This window comes from Carcharodon carcharias, chromosome 1 (assembly GCF_017639515.1).
Source record: "Carcharodon carcharias isolate sCarCar2 chromosome 1, sCarCar2.pri, whole genome shotgun sequence".
NCBI lineage: Eukaryota > Metazoa > Chordata > Chondrichthyes > Lamniformes > Lamnidae > Carcharodon > Carcharodon carcharias.
The window spans coordinates 47,643,431-47,662,042 of NC_054467.1; the positions used below are offsets into that span (position 1 = coordinate 47,643,431).

General features: G+C 41.4%; 1 protein-coding gene across 1 annotated transcript in view; it reads right to left on the minus strand.

Moving 5' to 3' along the window:
- LOC121270796 (transmembrane protein 144-like) overlaps positions 1 to 18,612 on the minus strand; it is a 121,355-nt gene that overhangs the window by 25,192 nt on the left and 77,551 nt on the right. The window contains exons 6-10 of the mRNA XM_041176657.1: positions 18,264 to 18,344; positions 17,817 to 17,898; positions 6,959 to 7,038; positions 5,238 to 5,356; positions 2,853 to 2,972 (exon numbers count right to left, since the gene is read on the minus strand). Of these exons, the coding sequence (XP_041032591.1) occupies positions 2,853 to 2,972; positions 5,238 to 5,356; positions 6,959 to 7,038; positions 17,817 to 17,898; positions 18,264 to 18,344 (482 nt within the window). The remainder of the gene's footprint in view (positions 1 to 2,852; positions 2,973 to 5,237; positions 5,357 to 6,958; positions 7,039 to 17,816; positions 17,899 to 18,263; positions 18,345 to 18,612) is intronic.

The window sequence follows — 18,612 nt, forward strand, 5'->3', positions numbered from 1 at the left end:
CCATCTCCAGCTGCTTCATCAGTCATAAGGTTAGAAGTAGGGATGTTCACTGATGATTGCACAATGTTCAGCACTGTTCGTGACTCCTCAGCTACTGAAGCAATTCGTTCACATATGCAGCAAGATCTGGACAATATCCAGGCTTGGGCTGGTCAGTGGCAAGTAACATTCAAGCCACACAAGTGCCAGGCAATGACCATCTCCAACAAGAGAGAACCCAACCATCTCTCCTTCACATTCAATATGGCATTACTATCGCTGAATCCCCACTATCAACATTGTGGAGGTTACCATTGACCAGAAGCGGAACTGGACTAGCCATATAAATTCTGTGGCTACAAGAGCAGGTCAGAGGCTGGGAATCCTGTGGCAAGTAACTCACCTCCTGACACCCCGAAGCCTGTTCACCAAATATACGGCACAAGTCAGGAGTGTGATGGAATACTCTCCACTTTCCTGGATGAGTGCAGCTCCAGAAACACTCAAGAAGCTCAACACCATCAAGGAAAAAGCAGTCTGCTTGATTGGGACCCCATCCACACCTTCAACATTTACTCTCCACCACTGATACACAGTGGTAGCATTGCGTTCCATCTACAAGATGTACTGCAACAACTCATCAAGATTCCTCTGACAGCACTTTACAAGCCAGCAATCTCTACCACCTAGAAGGACAAAAGCAGCAGATGCATGGAAACAACACCATCTCCAAGTTCCCCTCCAAGTCACTCACCATCCTGACTTAGAAATATATCACTGTTCCTTCACTGTCGCGGGATCAAAATCCTGGAACTCCCTCCCTAACAGCATTGTGGGTGAAGCTATACCGCATGGACTGCAGCAGTTCAAGAAGGCAGCTCACCACCACTTTCTCAAGGGCAATTAAGGATGGGCAATAAATGCTGGCCTAACTAACGATGTCCACATCCTGTGAAAGAACATATAAGAAAAAAATACTCTTGAACTGGAGCGTTCCCAGGTCGAGGAGGAAAACAGTGAAGATGAAGGGACACCGTCATTCAATCTTATACTCGCAACAACCATCTCAAAGACTGACATCAAGCTAAAATAGAATATAATACAAGAGCAACAAGTGATGAGACATCAGACACAACTGTGCAGTAGCTAGGGCGGGGCTAAAGAATAGCAAAGGTGCCAGCTCACCAGAGGGAACGGTTGCACATTATTTCTGCTGCATTAGTGACTTTGATGGGTTAGGCCACAGAAGTAGGTTGATGACTGTACAAAACCAAATGTTTTGTGCATTGGAATGTCTGCCATAGTACTGTGCGCTTTCAGGATGGCTGCATTCATGCTCCTATCGGTGCCATTTAACCAAAGCTCTTGCTTGGACAGCTAGCCAGCCTGCCCAAACTACTGCCACCTAAGCCGAAATAGTGCTGTCTGAAGCCAGGTTTTCTAGGCCCAGGAGAGCTGAAGGTTGACCTCCAAGGTCATCTAAAGTTTCCTCAATTGGAGCTCAGCCACCATCTATACCTGCAGCCACCGGGGGAAGAAACTTGTTTGAAGACTAGGTGAGGCCTATGTAGAAGAGAGTCACAAAGAGAAGGCAAAAGAGTGATTTGTTTATTTTCCTATGTATTACGTCAAACCTAAATTCATAACTTTGGATTTCAATGTGCGTTTTTTAGTGGCTGTTATTTTTGCGTTTTTTTATATAGCTCATTAATTATTTCATCACTTGGACCAGGTAGAAAGGGGTTGTCCACTTTGCAGCCTCCCTTCCTACTCCTTACACCTCTTGGTAATATCATTTGAAAGCAAAGAGTTAGTTTGCGCTTATACTCTGCTACAACAGTCCTACATCACCACCAGCTCTCTTGACTTCTTCACTATTGTTAAACTATCAGGCTGCTTATCCAACATCCAATACTGGATAAGCAGAAATTTCTTCCAATTAAACATTGGACAAGGTGAAGCCATTGTTTTCAGAGCTCAGTTGAAACTCCATTCTGTAGCTGTCTACTCCATCCCTCTCCCTGGCAACATCCCGAACCATTCTGTTCATTGATACTGATATCAGCTTCCATCCACATATGCCATCACTAAGACTGCCCATTTCTACCTCCGTAACATTGCCTAACTTCACCCCTGTCTCAGCTCCGCTACTGTGAAATCCTCATTCATACCTTTGCCACCTCTAGACTTAACTATTCCAACACACGTCTGGCTAGTCTTCCACATTCTACCCTCCATAATCTCGAGGCCATCCAGAACTTTGCTGCCCGTGTCTTAACTCACACTAAGTTCTGTTTCCCTATCACCCCTGTGCTCGTTGACCCCTATACTGGTTCCCGCTCAAGCAATGTCTTGATTTTAAAATTCTCATCCTTGTTTTCATATCCCTCCATGGCCTCGGCCCTCCCTATCTCTGTAATCATCACCAGCCCCACAACTTTCTGAGATGTCTGTGCTCACCTAATTATGGCTTCTTTAGCATCCCTGATTTTAATTGCTCCATCACTGGTGGCCGTGCCTTCAGTTGCCTACTCTCTAAGCTCTGGAATTCCCTCTCTCTTCCTCTCTGCCTTGCTTTCCTCCTTAAGACACTCCTTAAAAACCTACCTCTTTGACCAAGTTCTTGGTTATCTGACCTAATATCGCCTTGCATGGCTCAGTGTCATATTTTGCTCCTTGGGAGGTTTCAGTATGCTAAAGGCATTATATAAATACAAGATGTTGTTGTGTTTTATCACCTCCTTAGCTAAATAACTTGCATCAAGAACGAAAAGTTGTATTATAGATTTCGTTAAAGTATTAGCAAACAAGATATTTTAAATTTTTGAAAAAAAAACAATTAAGAATAGTTTGTATGACATCCTGCTCCTTACCTGGTAGTATTGCTTTTGGGTAAACCTTTGGCTTGTTCTTCATGATTGCACAATATATCAAAAAGTAGACTGTACTCGTGAGAAATATACCGCTAAAATGTGCAAATACATAGTCCAGATCTGAGAGGAAAGCATATTTTTACAATTATCCTTATTATGTTGTTAAGACAATTTCAATATTCAGTCCATTCACAATATTGGTTACGCTTGGATGTCTATTGAGTATAATAATTTAAAATGCATTAGAATTAATACTGGCTGTCAGACTAAAAAGGTAAGTGACTCATTAATGAAAATAAGTTTGAATTTTGCCTGTAGCAGTAAGAATGATAAGCATATCCACTGGACTGCTTCAATGTCCCCCAGAATTTGAATTGAAAAAGACACTTTAATCAAAAGAAAGAGAATTATTTAAATGATATGTGATATTCCTTAGGGCTCCGCCAACCTCTAGCCATGGCTCCGACTTCGCTACAATTCTGGTTCCCTTTCGAAGCTTAAATAGGAACACCTGATATAAGGAATTGCTACCCATCATTCCATGCTTCCTCTCAAATCCCTCATTTGCCTTGTAAAGGGTAAATAGATGTTCTGAGACTTAAAAGACATTAAGGAAACTCCTGGGAATTGAAGCGACTACATCTCCATAGTCTTCCCTGGGGTTTTTTTTAGTCCTTCATGGATGTGGGCATCGCTGGCTAGGCCAGCATTTTTTGCCCATCCCTAATTGCCCTTGAGAACTAAGAGTGCCTTTCAGAGGGCATTTAAGAGTCAACCACATTGCTGTGGGTCTGGAGCTACATGCAGCGCAAGCCATCAATAAAAATCTGGATGATGACCATGAAACCACTGCCAATTGTTGCAAAATCCCATCTGGTTCACTAGCGTCCTCTAGGGAAGGAAATCTGCCATCCTTACCTGGTCTAGCCTCAATCATTTACTGTATTTATTAGTAACTTAGGGGTAATATAGGAGCAAATAACCAAATTAGATGGCACAAAGATAGACAGCAATGTAGGTAGTATAGATGGAAGCATAATCTATCAATATTTCTTTGTAGCGTTAAGTGAATGTGCGCAACAGTGGCAAACAGGTTCCAAAGTAGACAAATGTGAGGACCTAAAAAGGATGAAACCAGGTATTTTCTACTCTGTGAAAAGTTAGAACTAGTGAGGTCCAAAGAGATTTGGAGGTCCAGGTACATAGACCATTAAAAGCAAAAGGTACAGATGATAATCATAAATGCTTATGGAATGCTGGCCTTTATACCTAGAGACGTAGTATGCAAGAGGGTAGAAGTCATGCATCAGCAATACAAAGCACTGGTTCAGTCATATCTGGAATACTGTGTTCAATTCTAGACACCACACAGTAGAAAGGATATACTGGCCTAAAAATTAGAGGTAAACAGATCAGGAGTGGAATTAGAAAGCACTTCTAGAGTATTGTGTAGAATATTGGAACATCCTTCCACAAATGTCAATTAATGCTGGATCAACTGTTCTTTTAAAAATTGAGATCGGTAGATATTTGTTAGCCAAAGATAATAAGGGTCTGGGGCAAAGGCAAATGGATAAAAGCAAAATACTGCAGTTGCTGGAAATCAGAAATAAAAACAGAAAATGCTGGAAAAACTCATGGGGTCTGGCAGTATCTGTGGAGAGAGAAACAGAGTTAATGTTTCAAGTCCATATGACTCTTCTTCAGAGTTAGGTCGCAGATCAGCCAGACCTCAATGGGCAGTACATGCTCAAGGGGTTAAATAACCTACTCCTGTGTCTATTTTTCATTGTTCTCAATCTTTAAGGAGGGTTCAAGTTGGGTAAAAGGTACAAGTTCTCTGGGTGGCATTAATATAATTATACAGAAGCAAACCCCTTCTAGGCAACAATGTGGATGGCAATTGGAAATTCAGATTTAACAACTTTAGCAATTTAAGTGAGGCAAAGAAGATCAGATGATCCTGTATAGAAAGAGGGAAAGTACAGAATAAAATTACTGCTATGCAGGTGACCCAATCTCTTTTGGGACCAAACTATTAAATAACGTTCATCTCCTTTCTTCTGAACTAATGCTGCATATATCCTTTAACCTTTCTGTAAGCTGAAAGTACTCTAACATTAATGATTGTACTAAATTCTATAACGCCGAATTTCTGTAGGGATTGACATCTTGACATAACTTCAACCATTAAAAAGAAACTGCTATTTCCAGCACTTGTTCTATTTCTCCGAGGGACTATCGAAGTTCAGCAAGGAGAGTGCTTGGAACAACCCCCAAGGAAATTGAGTCTATAAACTTAATTATTTCCATTCCTTTTAGCATCATTATTCTAAACTTAGAAACTAATGGACTTTGATACTATACAGCATATAAAAAGCTTACCAAACTGGCTTGCATTTTCATATTCCGTTTCATTCTTCAAAGCATGGTTCTTGATATAAATCACTGGCACAAAGCTGGAACCATACAATAGCCCTGCAATCACTGCAAGGAATGATCCTCTAAAGCAAGGGAAAGAAAATAAGAATCAGTAATATAAAAATACAACATATTACATGGTCTGTGTTTTTTCCAATCTTTTCCAACATTTTGGGCAGAGTTCCTTTGTCAGAACCACGTTCTGATGGGGGAGATCATTTTGAGCTGGCATTTCTGGCACGGAGCCTCGACCATCTGGAGCACTTATTGGCAATTTGGGCACGCATTTTAATGGCCAGGTATGCATGCCAGGCATTCCGCCAAAGTTGCAAAGGCACTCCTGGTGGCTGAAGCTTTTCACTCGGAATAAAGATTGGATATTTTGCAACACATTACTATCGTTAAAAACAAAAATTTAAAGCCATGTTCAGACAAAAGATCAACAGTTACATCTGTTCTCTCCACTTATGCTAACCTGATCTGCTGAGAGTTTTGAAAATGTTCTGCTTTTGTATTAAAAACTGAAGCTGCTCTTAAAACATGCTATCACAGATAAAAATGTTTTAAAGCAACTAAAAAAAGAGTCTGAGATATTAAGTAGCTACGATGCTAGGGCTTTGAGGTTGTTTCCCTATCGACTGCATAGTGACAGCTTGTCTCAGTAAAAGACAGCCCCATTTTATTAAGTGCGGGGGGCAGGGGGGTGGGGGGGCAGGGAGGGGTCACCGGCAACAGGTTGAGATCAGGCAAAAATGTTAGAAATGCTCCAAGATTGTCAGAAGCCATCTTTTTAAGTCAAGCCAGTTGACCCATTGCTGTGGGGTAACATGGTACATTCTTCATCTTGGATTATTACTCAAACGCAAATGATACAGTTTGAATTCGGTGAGTCTAATCATAATAGTTACCCTGTATGTTCACCCCACTGTGAAATCAGGCAACTTAATTTAGCTCACCAAGTGTTGTTTGAATCTGCCTTTGCAGTGATTGAAGCACATGCAAAGAAACAAGAATATCTAATTCAAATCACAAGAGGGTCCTACTGTTGCACGCACACTATGATACAAGTCGACACAGGGCAGTGGGTGTCAATTCCCATAAGAGTAAGGCATTCAGGCTGCTTCTTGGAGGAACTGATGCCACTGAACTGAAGAAAGAATCTATAGATCAAAATTTCACATGATCACAGAAGGTCAATGCAGTTCAATCTTTTAGTGCCTCTCCAGTGTGTTGTTATGACGTGCTCATGCAAAGTTTCAAATCAGGAGATCAGTACTTGGCAGTTTGAAGGCTAAATTAAGCTAAATTCTTCAATGAGTGATGGAGCTAAATTACTTTGAAAAGAATGCCACCCAGAGGCCAATACAAATATTTTTTGGCAGGCCTTCCCTTGGAATGCCCGTTTGAAACAGGCAGTGCACATCTGGGGTGTTACTCAGATGCTCTGGCTTTGTTCTGGGAAGCTTCTGATCAGAATCAAAATTGGGGCCAAAATGAGCTGTGTGCAGTTTGTACAAGCTCTCAGTCAGCCATGTGCTTCCCCAACTCACAGGCTTACAAAGCAAGTATTGGTGCATAGTCTCAACACAAATAGCTCAGAACTTGCTTTGTCTAGAGGGCTGCAAACACTCACCATTGGATTAACAGTCCCATATGTCACTTGCAATGAAACCTCCAATACTTACACAAGCCTTTTCTTTAGTGGACTAAGCTTGTCCACCCAGGATTCATCTGACAAGGTCGCTTCTCCACCAGTGTTTATATTCTATATTTAAAAATAAATTTTGTTATGGACTTCCCAACAGTGTCAAATTTCTAGTTGTAACAACTGAACTCCTTATAAAGGAATTAATACAGTCTCAGAAAATTCCAAAATCTAGAAGTCAAAATAAAATGAGAAATGACTTAAAAAATTATTCGTGCTCCTATAGCATTTCTAGCTTATGGGGCAGTTATTACACAAACATAATATGTTACGAGTTAGAAGGAGTAGGCCACTTGGCCCCTTGAGCCTACTCCGCCATTCAATAAGATCATGACTGATCGATTTTTAACCTCAACTCCACATTCCTGCCTTTCCCGATAACCTTATCAAGAATCTATCTACCCCTGCCTTAAAAGTATTCCAAGACTCTGCCTCAAGCACCTTTTGAGGAAGAGAATTCCAAAGTCTCACAACTCTCTGAGAGAAAATCTTTTTCCTCATCTCTGACCTAAATGGGCGGCCTGTTATTTTTAAACAATGACCTCTGTTAGAGCTCATGAAATGGAGCTTGGCGTGCATGGAATTCACACGGGAAATGTAATGGGGATGCTGGCTGGTCATGGAAAACGAGTAAAATCTACACTCGTAAGTAAAAAGATTGTTCAAAGTTCAGAAAAGGAGTTTTCACAATACTATTTTCATATCAATGAAAATAAGAACACAAAAAATTTGTAACAAGAAAATGCCATTAATTCCATCAGGGTTGCTACATGCACATACAACACACAAAGGATCTGCATCACTCAATTAATCTCAGGATGCATCTAAGACACTTAATAGCAAAGTATGTGTAATTAACTCAGTAACAGTCTCCCTGATAGAGGGGCATTAAATTTAGAAATTTGTAAAAATTTCTCAAACCATAATTTCAAAACTTAACTGATATGAATGGACTGCTTCTTATAAAACACGTGTTACCTACAGTGAACAGAATTTAATAGCTCAAAAGCAAAATACTCTGGATTCTGGAAATCTGAAATAAAAATATAAGATGCTGCAAATACTCAGCAGGTACGGTAGCATCTATGAACAGAGAAACAGAGTTGTTTCAGGACATGACCAAAATTCTGTATTTTCTTCAGAATTTACTAGTTGTTTATTTGGATCAATAATTATCTGAAAACATTTATTCTCTATATTTATATTTGAAACCCATTTTTTGCTTGAAAAATCTTCAAAGTTAAATCTTGATAAATCAAGGCCACAATCTAACTGCTGATCTGCTTGCCGTCCATTGCTCTGTTTGTAGGACAGAAAACTGAAGAAATGGTTAGAGAAGTGATTGTGAATTGGACAATTTTATTGCTGCTACTTCAGTTTAGACAGAGCCAACCAGACCATTTAACAGGGTTTATTGAAGTGATGGGGAACCTGTGCCATCAAGACTGTGAACCTACCTAAGGTGGTTCTGCTGGCGTGCGCTGTTTGAGTGATGGCCATCTCCGGGGACCTCAGATGGAATACAGCTACCGGTGAATGGGACTTGAGGGCCAAATCAATTGAATGGGAAAGTAAGAGATCTTACATACCAGAAGCCGAGGTAGAAAACTATGGAACTATATGTGATACCACATGGCTGCAGGGTGCTTGTGGTTGTGGAAGACATACCTTTGTTGTATCGAATATTTAAAATGAAATTTACCTTTTTATTTGAAGGATCATTTGCTTTTTATTTCATGTTTAATTTGCATTGGTTCTGATTCGTGTTAAAGTAAAAGTTACAAAAAGTGAAACTGTGTTGGTAATTTCTTCATTTGGGGGTTGTTTGGTAAATTTGGTTATTTTAGGTTTATGGTTCCTCCGTTGGGAATTTAACAACATGTGGCTGAGGGAGTAGTTTCACACGACAGGCAGGAACCATATAGTCAGGAGGTACTCTGCCTGAACTGCCTCGGTCCAGAGTCCCAGCAGAAAGGATGAACAGGATGGTCACAACGAATTTAAGTGAGGAAAGAGAAGGGGGCTTGGATGGTAAAGTAAGTATAAATAACAGATCAAAAACAAATGAAAGGGAAGAGAGTAACAATCAGAAATTGTGTTTCAACTCTACAGGTAATGGGAAGACTAAAAGATGTAAGTAATTAAAGCAGGAGATAATTAAGAAGCATGTGAGTAAACATTACAGCAGAAGCTCTCGTTAACATGTGTGGCCCAAATAAGCATTCGCTATAAAAACGCATGGAGTATATAGAACAAACTGAATGAATTGCAGGTGCAAATTCAACTTGGAGGGTATGACATGGTAGCCATTACTGAGACAAGACCTAGCTGAGCGACAAGAACCAACACAGACATGAAGAGTCAAATAGTTTCCTGTGCTGTAACCGTTCTATGAATCTATTCTATAAATAACCAGAGGAAGGATCTTCCGGTCGGTGAGCGGGGGCGGGGCCTGCTTGCTGACACGTAAAACAACATGGGATAACATCGGGTGGAACTCCCGACATCACCCCGCGTCATTGCCATTTTAAGGTCGGTGGGGGGGCAGCCGAATCAGCTGTGTGCCCACTGACCTGTCAACGACTTATTGAGGCCATTAAAGAAGTAATTGATGTCATTAATGGATCCGCCCGTCCAACCTTAAGGTTGGCGGGCAGGCCGGGGAGCCTTGGCCGGCTTCGGAAAAAGCATGAAACCTCATCCATGGGCGGGATGAGGTTTCAGGAGGGTATTTAAATATTTAATAAAGGTTTCAGTAAAAGTTATGGACATGTCCCAACGCATATGACAGTGTCACATGAGGGGACATGTCAGGGAAATCTTTCTATCATTTGTTTAACAATTTTTAATTTGGAGCCGATCTCCCTGAGGCAGCACTTAGCCTCAGGGAGATCAGTGCGCTCTTTTGCGTGCGTGCACGAAGGAGCGCACTCTCAGCTGAGGGAATCCCCCTCCCACCCGCACAGGGAGCACATAGCGCTTCCTGGCGGACGTCACACTGGGCGGGCCTTAATTGGCCCGTCCACGTAAAATGGTGGCGCGCCCGATTGGGGCCGCCGATCGGAAGTGCGCCTGCCTGCACCCGCTCCCGCACTTCCCCCCGGACGGGGGAAAATTTTTTCCCCAGGGGCAAAATATTACGCTCGGAATGCAGATACATGCTCAACGTGCCCGAGTATAAAATGACGCAGGGTGGCATCAGGCGTGTGTCCCGACATCATCGAGCAGTCTCGCGTATATTTCGTTCAGTGGGCGCAAGTTGGAATTGACTGCATGCCTGCTGATAATTAAAAGGCAGAGTCACATGAGAGGACGTGTTTTATTAAATTTATATTCTCTTCATTTTTTTTTTACACAGCACTTTAATCTCCCTGAGGCAGCTCCATGACTCAGGGAGATTGAAGCGCTCTTTCTCATGCATGTGCGAACTGCATGCCAGACCTGGCTCTCTCTCCTCCTCCCGCCCGCACAGGCAGTGTTCCACGCAGGGCGGCCCTTAATTGGCTCGCCCACGTGAAATCGCGGTGCGGAGCTGATCGTGAGTGGCGGTCGGCTTCCCAAACCCCCGCCCTCCCGGCCCAAGCACCCCCACCAAGGGAAAAATCCTGTCCCAGGTTATAAAGTCTCCAGGAAAGACAGAGAAAATATTAAGGAGACAGGAGTAGATTCGGTGATTAAGGATGAAATCATTTAAATGAGAAGAGACAATATATAAAGAGAGGCAAGCATGAGACCTTATGGATAGAATTAAGAAACAGAAAAGGATTAAGAATGCAGTGAGAGTTATATATATATATATATATATATAGGCCTCTCGAAGTAGCTATTTGATTGTATAAATGAATAGATGAGAAGTGTGTAGCATAGGCAGAATAGTTTGAATGGGGGATTTTAACTTCCTAATAGATTGAGATAAGCAAGCTAGCACGTCAGAAAGGTGGCAAATTTCTTGAGTATGTTCAAGATAGTTTGCTGCAATAGTATGTCTTCACAGAATCTTTTCAGCGCAGGAGGAGATCATTCAGCTCATTGAATCTCAACTGGATCTCTGAAAGAGCATTCTATCTAGTCCCACTCTCCTGCCTTATCCCTGTAACCCTGCACATTTGTTCTTTTCAGATAGCAATCCAATTCCCTTTTGAATACCTCGATCAAACCTGCCTCCACCACCCTCTGGAAGAAAAAAAAATCCTCATATCGCTTTTATTCCTTTTGCCAATTATTTTGAATCTGTGCCCTCTAGTTTTGATGCTTTCTTGACCGTGAACAGTTTCTCACTATTTTACCCTGTCCATACCCCTCAGGATCTTGAATACCTCTACCAACTCTCCTCTCAGCCTTCTTTTCTCCAAGGAAAACAGGCCCACCCTCTCCAATCTACCCTTATAGCAACAGTTCTCTGTCCTTGGAATCATTCTTGTGAATCACCTCTGTATTTCCCCCAATAACTTCATATTCTTCCTCAAGTATGGCATCCCGAACTGGACGCAGTACTCTAGATGAGGCCTAACTAATGTCTTATACAAATTCAGCATAACCGCTTTACTCTTGTACTCAAAGCCCCTATTAATAAAGCCTAAGATACTATATGCTTTATTAAATGCTCTCTCAACATGCCCTATCTTCAATGGCTTATGTACATATACACTGAGGCCCCTCTGTTCCTGTACCTCCTTTAAAGCTTCTCCCTTTATTTTATACTGTCTCCCCATATTCTGCCTGCCAAAATGAATCGCCTCACACTCCTCTGCATTGAACGTCATCTGCCACTTGTCTGCTCAATCCACCAACATGTCTACGTCCCTTTGAAGTTCAAAACTATCCCATCACAGTAGACAATGTTCCCAATCTTCATATCATCTGCAAAGCTTGAAACCATGCCCTGAACACCACAGTCTAGATCATTAATATATATCAGGCGGAGCAAGGGTCTCAAAACTGACCCCTGGGGAAACTCCACTACAAATCTTCCTCCGAACTGAAAAGCAACCATTTATCACTTCTCTCTGTTTCCTGTCACTTAGCCAATTTCTTATCCAAGTCCTACTTTCCCTTTTATTCCATGACCTAGAATTTTGTTCACAAGTCTGTTGTGTGACACTATCAAACACCTTCTGAAAATCCATATACACCACATCAACAGCGTTGCCCTTATCAACCTTCTTTGTTACCTCCTCAAAAAACTCCAGTAAGTTAATCAAACATGATTTTCCCTTAATGAATCCATGCTGGTTTTCCTTATTAATTTCTGCACTTGTCTAAGTGATTATTATTTTGTTCCGAACTATAATTTCCAGAATTTTTCCTACCACTGAATTAGTTGCCGGCTTTATCCTTGCACTCCTTTTTGAACAAGGGTGTAACATTCACAATTGTCCAGTCCTCTGGTACCACCCCTGTGCCGCCTAAGGAAGACTGAAAGATTATCACTGGTGCCTCTGCAATTTCCACTCACTCCTCTCAGTACCCTTGGATGCATCTCATCCGGTCCTGTTACCTTAAACATTTTAAGTAAAGATAATCTTTCTAACACCTCCTCCTTCTCAACTGTAAATTCTTCCAGTACACCACCTCTCTCACCTCGGCCTGAGTAACATCTTCTTTTGTAAAGACAGATGCAAGGTACTTGTTTATTACCTCCGCTACTTCTTCTGCCTCATGTACAAGTCTCCTTTTTTTATCCTAATTGGGTCTACTCTTTTACCCTCCTTTTCTTAATTGTATGCCTATAGAGGACCTTGAGATTCCTTTTTATGTTAGCTGCCAGTCTCTTTTCATGCTCTCTCCTTGCTTTTTTTTCTAAAATTTTTCATTTCCCCTCTGGTCCTTCTATTTTCAACCTGACAGCTGTCATTCATGCAATTTTTACTTTTCATCTTCACCTCTATCTCTCTCGTCATCTAGGGCACTCTGGATTTATTTTTCCTACCTTTCTCCTTCAAGGGAATATACCTTGACATTGTTTGCAATACTTTTTCTTAGAAGGTGGCACATTGATCAGCCACTGTCTTTTCTTCCAACATTTGATTCCAACTCACTTGACTCAGATACATTCTCATCCCATCAAAGTTGGCTTTTCCCCAATTAATTATCCCTGCTCTGTTTTGTTTCTTGTCCTTTTCCATGGCCAACCTAAACCTTATGACACAATGGCCATTGTCTCTGAAATGCTCTCTCACTGATATCTGATCCACTTGGGCCAACTCATTCCCAAGAACCAGGTCCAGCTGTGCCTGCCCTCTTGTTGGACCAGAAATAAACTGCTGCAGAGAATTATCTTCAACACATTCCAGGAACTCGTGACCCTCTTGTCACTTTGCACTATCCCTAGCCCAGTTTATACTTGGATAATTGAAGTCCCCCATTATGGTTCCTCTATAGTTCTTGCACCTCACTAATTTCTTCACAAATTTGTTTCTCTACATCCCTTCCACTAGGTGGTCAATATACTACACCTATTAATGTTATTGCACCTTTGTCATTCCTTACATTTAGCCAGACAGATTCTGTCTTTGACCCTTCTGCAACATCCACTCACTCCAGTGCTCCCTGATATATCCTCCTTATCAGTTAATACTTCTCTACTTCCAACTGCCAGTTTTTCTCTTCTTCATTCTGAATTTCCCCTCTGGTTCCTATCCCCCTGCCAATCTAGTTTAAAGCCACCCCAACAGCACTAGCAAACCTCCCCACGAGGATATTAATCCCAGTTGTGTTAAAGTGTAACCCTTCCTTCTTATAAAGCTCCCACCTGCTCCAGAACCGGTCCCAATGCCTCAGAAATCTAAAGCCCTCCTTCCTACTCCATCTCTCCAGCCATGTGTTGAGTTGCTCAATCTTCCTATTCTTAGTTCACTGGGAGTAATCCTCAGATTACTGCTGTTGAGGTCCTGCTTTTGAATTCCCTTCCAAACTCCCTAAAATCTGCTTTCAGGGCTTCATCCCTTTTTCTACTTATGTCATTGGTCCCAATGTGCACCATCACCTCTGGTTGTTCACCCTTCCCCAAACGAATGTCCCGCAGCTGCTCTGAGACATCTCTGGCACCAGGGAGGCAATATACCATACTGCAGTAACGTCTATGGCCGCAGAAACGCCTGTCTGCTCCTCTATGAATCCCCTACCACTATAGCACTTCTATTCCTCCTCCTCCCCTCCTGTGTTGCTGAACCACACATGGTGCCACCAACCTGGCTCTTGCTACAGCCCTCTGAGGAACCATTTCGCTCACCAGTATCCAAAATGGAAAAGTGGTTAGAGAGCAAGATAGCCTCAAGGGATTCCTGCACTATCTGCCTGTTTCTCTTAGATTCCCTGGTGGTCACCCAGTCCCTCTTTGCCTGTGTACTGCTTAGCTGCGGTGTGACCATCTCCCACAATGTCCGATCCACGTAGTCCTCAGCCTTGCAGAAGCACCACAGTGACTCCAGCCACCGCTCGAGTTCCGCAACCAGGAGCTCAAGTTTCTGCAGCTAGTGACACTTCCTGCAGATATAGTCATCAAGAGCACTTTGTGCCTGCAGAACTTCCCACATTCCGCTGAATGTACATTCCTCATGGCCGAGCTGCACTGACATACCTTAAATTTTATATAAAATGTTTACTACAAAATGGTATAATATAGCACAATAACTCACTTGTCACTCACCAATCGCCTCCTCTGTGCAAAGTCTGGAAAGGCCTATACTTACCAGCCAATCAACTTACGGACTCCTGTGATGTCACTTTTAGGCTTAATCTGTAAACTCCCGGCTTTCTCTCTCCTCTGCTTAATGGGCTCTCTCTCACTCCTTCCGCTACTTTATGGGCTTTCCCTGTAGCAAAGTAACAGCCAGCTACTGGAGGCTGAGGAAACGTAGAAAATGAAAGGGCCACCTCCTTCACTCTTCACTGAACTCCCTCACTCACCAAACTCCAACTTAAGCACTCTAATGCACACAAAGCAGCACTCCAATGCAGAGCGATAAGGAGGCACACCTTATTAGATTTGTAGTGAGCAACAAGCCAGATTCAGTTAACGGCCAAAACGTATGGATGCATTTATCTAATCATGACCAGAATACGATTGAGTTCAACATAGTATTTGAAAGGAAGAAACTCAAAACAGCTACTAAAGTTCTAGATTTATGTAAGGCCTGACTGCAATGCAGTGAGATAGAGGGCAGGATATTGGGTGGGGGTCAAACACGTGTCCCAAATTCACATTGTGTGGCAACAGTCATCTACTTTGGATAAAACAAACAGAAAAAGTATAGAACTAAGTACTTTCTAAATGGTGAAAAGCTAGCAGCAGTGGAGGTTCCTAAGATCTGTGGATGTCCAGGTACATAAATAACTGAAACGTCAACAACAGGTACAGAAAATAATCAAAAAGGCTAACAGAATGCTGGCCTTTATATCTAGAGGGCTAGAACACTGGAGTTATGCTAGAGCTATACAAAACCTTATTTTGAACACACCTGGAGAATTATGACCAGTTCTGAGCATCACATCTTAAGAAGGATATATTGGTCTTAGAGGGACTGCAGTGTAAATTCACCAGAATTTTACGAGACTCCAAGGGGTAATTACAAGAGATTGCACAAGCTAAGGTTAAATCCTCTGGAAGTTAGAGGTTTAAGTGTTGATTTGACAAAAGTCTTTGAGCTATTAATAGGAACTGATAGGGTAGATAGAGAGAAATGATTTCCACTGGTTGGGAATCTCAGATGAGGGCATGGTCTAAAAATTGGAGCAGGGCCTTTCATAAGTGAAATTAAAAAACGTTTCTTCACACAAAGGGTGGAAGAAGTTTGGAACTTTCTTCTGCAAACAGCAATTGCTGCTAGATCAATTGTCAATTTTAAATCTGAGGTTGGATAGATTTTAGTTAACCAAAGATATTAAGGGATATGGGGCAAAGACAGGTATGTGGAGTCAATTTGCAGATCAGCCATGACCACATTGAATACGGTACAGCCTTGAACTGCTATATGGCCAGCTCCTGTTCTTATGTTTCTAGTTTTGAATTCCTCAAAACATAAATCATTCAAGTCAGAAAAGTATTTGAATGCTTCTCAGTGAACATGTGCATCAAAAATTGTGAGAAAAGGGTCCAGACTAGAAATTGCAGAGGCACTAGTGATAATTTCAGACTGCTGGGGGGTATGTCCTCCCTTTCTGTTTTATTGACTGTCTATCTCTCTTCTGCTTCTTTTGACTTTTTCTTCTTTCCTTTCAGGTGTAAGGTGGTGGGTGAAATGACATGAAAAGCAATCCCCTCTCCTCCCAAACATAACTTGTTATGTATTTTCCTCAGAGGCTGTTTGCTTTTAACATTCACCATTTTAATTAGAAAATGAATGCCTGTCTGCCTTTTTCTTTCTTTTGCCTTACTCTCTCTCTTCCTGCCTCCATCCTCCTGTCCACCTCATAGATGTTTAAACATTAGCAATATCTCCGGTACAGGTCAGAAGCGTTGAATGTTTCTGTCATCAAAACTCTAGCTTAGCTTCAAAATTCAGCTGGTGTTTTTCTGAAATTTCAGATGACATTAAATGAAGATATGCTCTCCCTTGCCTTTCCTTTAATCCAAGGTACTCTTTCATTCAGCCCCTGTCTCATCTCACTCTCTTTTGTTTTTTATAGAAATGCAACTGTAGGTGTCCCAAGCACTGACAACTGAAGACTGCATTCGGAGTGGTGGTTGGGACAGGGTGGGGGATGCAGGGAAAGTGTGGCTTCCGTGGCTCCTCATCCATTTGCTAATTTTCCTCACTTTTCTTGCTCTCATCATGTCCTCTACCAAAGGCCAGCAGCTGGGAAGGCTCCTGCAGATACCCGAGAACCATAGCTGTGTCCGTTTCCTTCCTTATTGTTCAAAGCTAGGCTCAGCCTTACAGCACCCCTGCACTCAGGATTGCTTGGTACAGCATGTTATGAGTAAATTTCCTGCCCTGCATCATGCCAAATGGGGGTCAGGAAAGTCAGGTCTTTATTCCTCAGTATAAGTACTCTCCTTCCACTTTGACAAGCAGAACTAATTTTATTTTCCAATAAAAAAGAACTGGCTCTAATATTGGACTTTTCACAACTGTCAGGTATCCTATTACATTTCACAACCAACCAATTACTTTTGAAGTGCACAAAAGCAAAATACTATAGGTGCTGAAAATCTGAAATAAAAACAGGAAATGCTGAACATACTCATCAGGTCAGGCAGCATCTATGGAGATGTGAAACATTAACAGTTTCTCTCCTGCAGGTGCTGTCTGACCAACTGAAGATTTCTAGCGTATTCTGTTGGAGTGTGGTTATGCTGAATTCGCTGGGAAATGTGGGAGTCAATTTGTGCACAGCAAGTGCTACAAACAGCAAATGAGATGAATGAATAGATACTTTCTGTGGTTTTAATTTTGGGAGGCATGTTAGCCAGAACATGAGAACTTTCAACTGGGCTTTAAATTATGCCATGTGGGTCATTTTAGTCTATCTGAGCAAGGAGGTGAGGCCTCAGTTCAAGTCTCATCTGAAAGACAGCATCTAAACTGCAGCATCCTTCAATATAGCACTGAATTGTCAGCTTAGATTATGTACTCAAATTCTGGAGCCATAAATGTCTGACCTGAAGAAGTAACACTGCTACCAACTGATGCACAAAAAAACCCCCAAAAGTACCTTACTGTTCCTGCTTTGTGTATTCCTCATTATGGAATATTATTTGGATACAACATTTACAGAATACAGAATCAAAATCTAAGGGTACCCAAAGCAAGGATTTTATTCAACTTTTACACAGAAGATTTTGCTCTAGTGAAAGAATTTCTCCAAGACCAACTCCACAGGGAGCTGTTACTCACACTGTCAATCAGTAATGGAAGTGTTGATTCGGAACTGTTTGCAGCATTTATGTCACTCTTGACAAAGAAAAATATGATGGCACTAAAACAGAAAATATTTAAATCAGTGATTTAATTGAACAAATCCAAAATGTCAGACTTCAAAATTCATTGTAGCTTTACACTAACAACTTATATCTTATTAGAACTGTACATAAAGGATTCAGATGAATAGATAATTTTGCTACAAATTCCTGTTATCACTTTCGTTACGTATGAATGGAGTGGGAGTTGCTAATTAACTAAAATAATAACCCACACATTTTTATTAAAATTGCAAATGTACAAATTCCTTTACACAGAATCTACTTACATTTTCCAGGACAAAGCACATCTTATAAATTCAGCTAGCGAATACAAATTGCATCAATTACTCTTATTTCTTTCAAGATAGCTAGTCAGGTTTACCTCATGAAAGACAGAGCTGCTCCAGTGTAGTTTAACCAAGGTTTTGCTACCTCTTCAGGGTCAATGCCAAACCAGCCAAATCTGAAATAAATTATACAGTAGTTCTGATGAAGGGTCATTGATCTAAAATGTTAATTCTCTTTGCAGATGCTGCCAGACCTTCTAAGTATTCCCAGCATTTCTAATTGATCTGAACTTGTGCCTTCAAAAACCAAATTAGCTGAACCACACTACAACCATGAACATTGCAGCATTACTGTTCCTGTAATAGAGGAAATGCATAGAAGTACACCACTTATATGGAAATTTGTTATTATTTTTTGAAAGAAGTGATAAAATGAAGCATCCC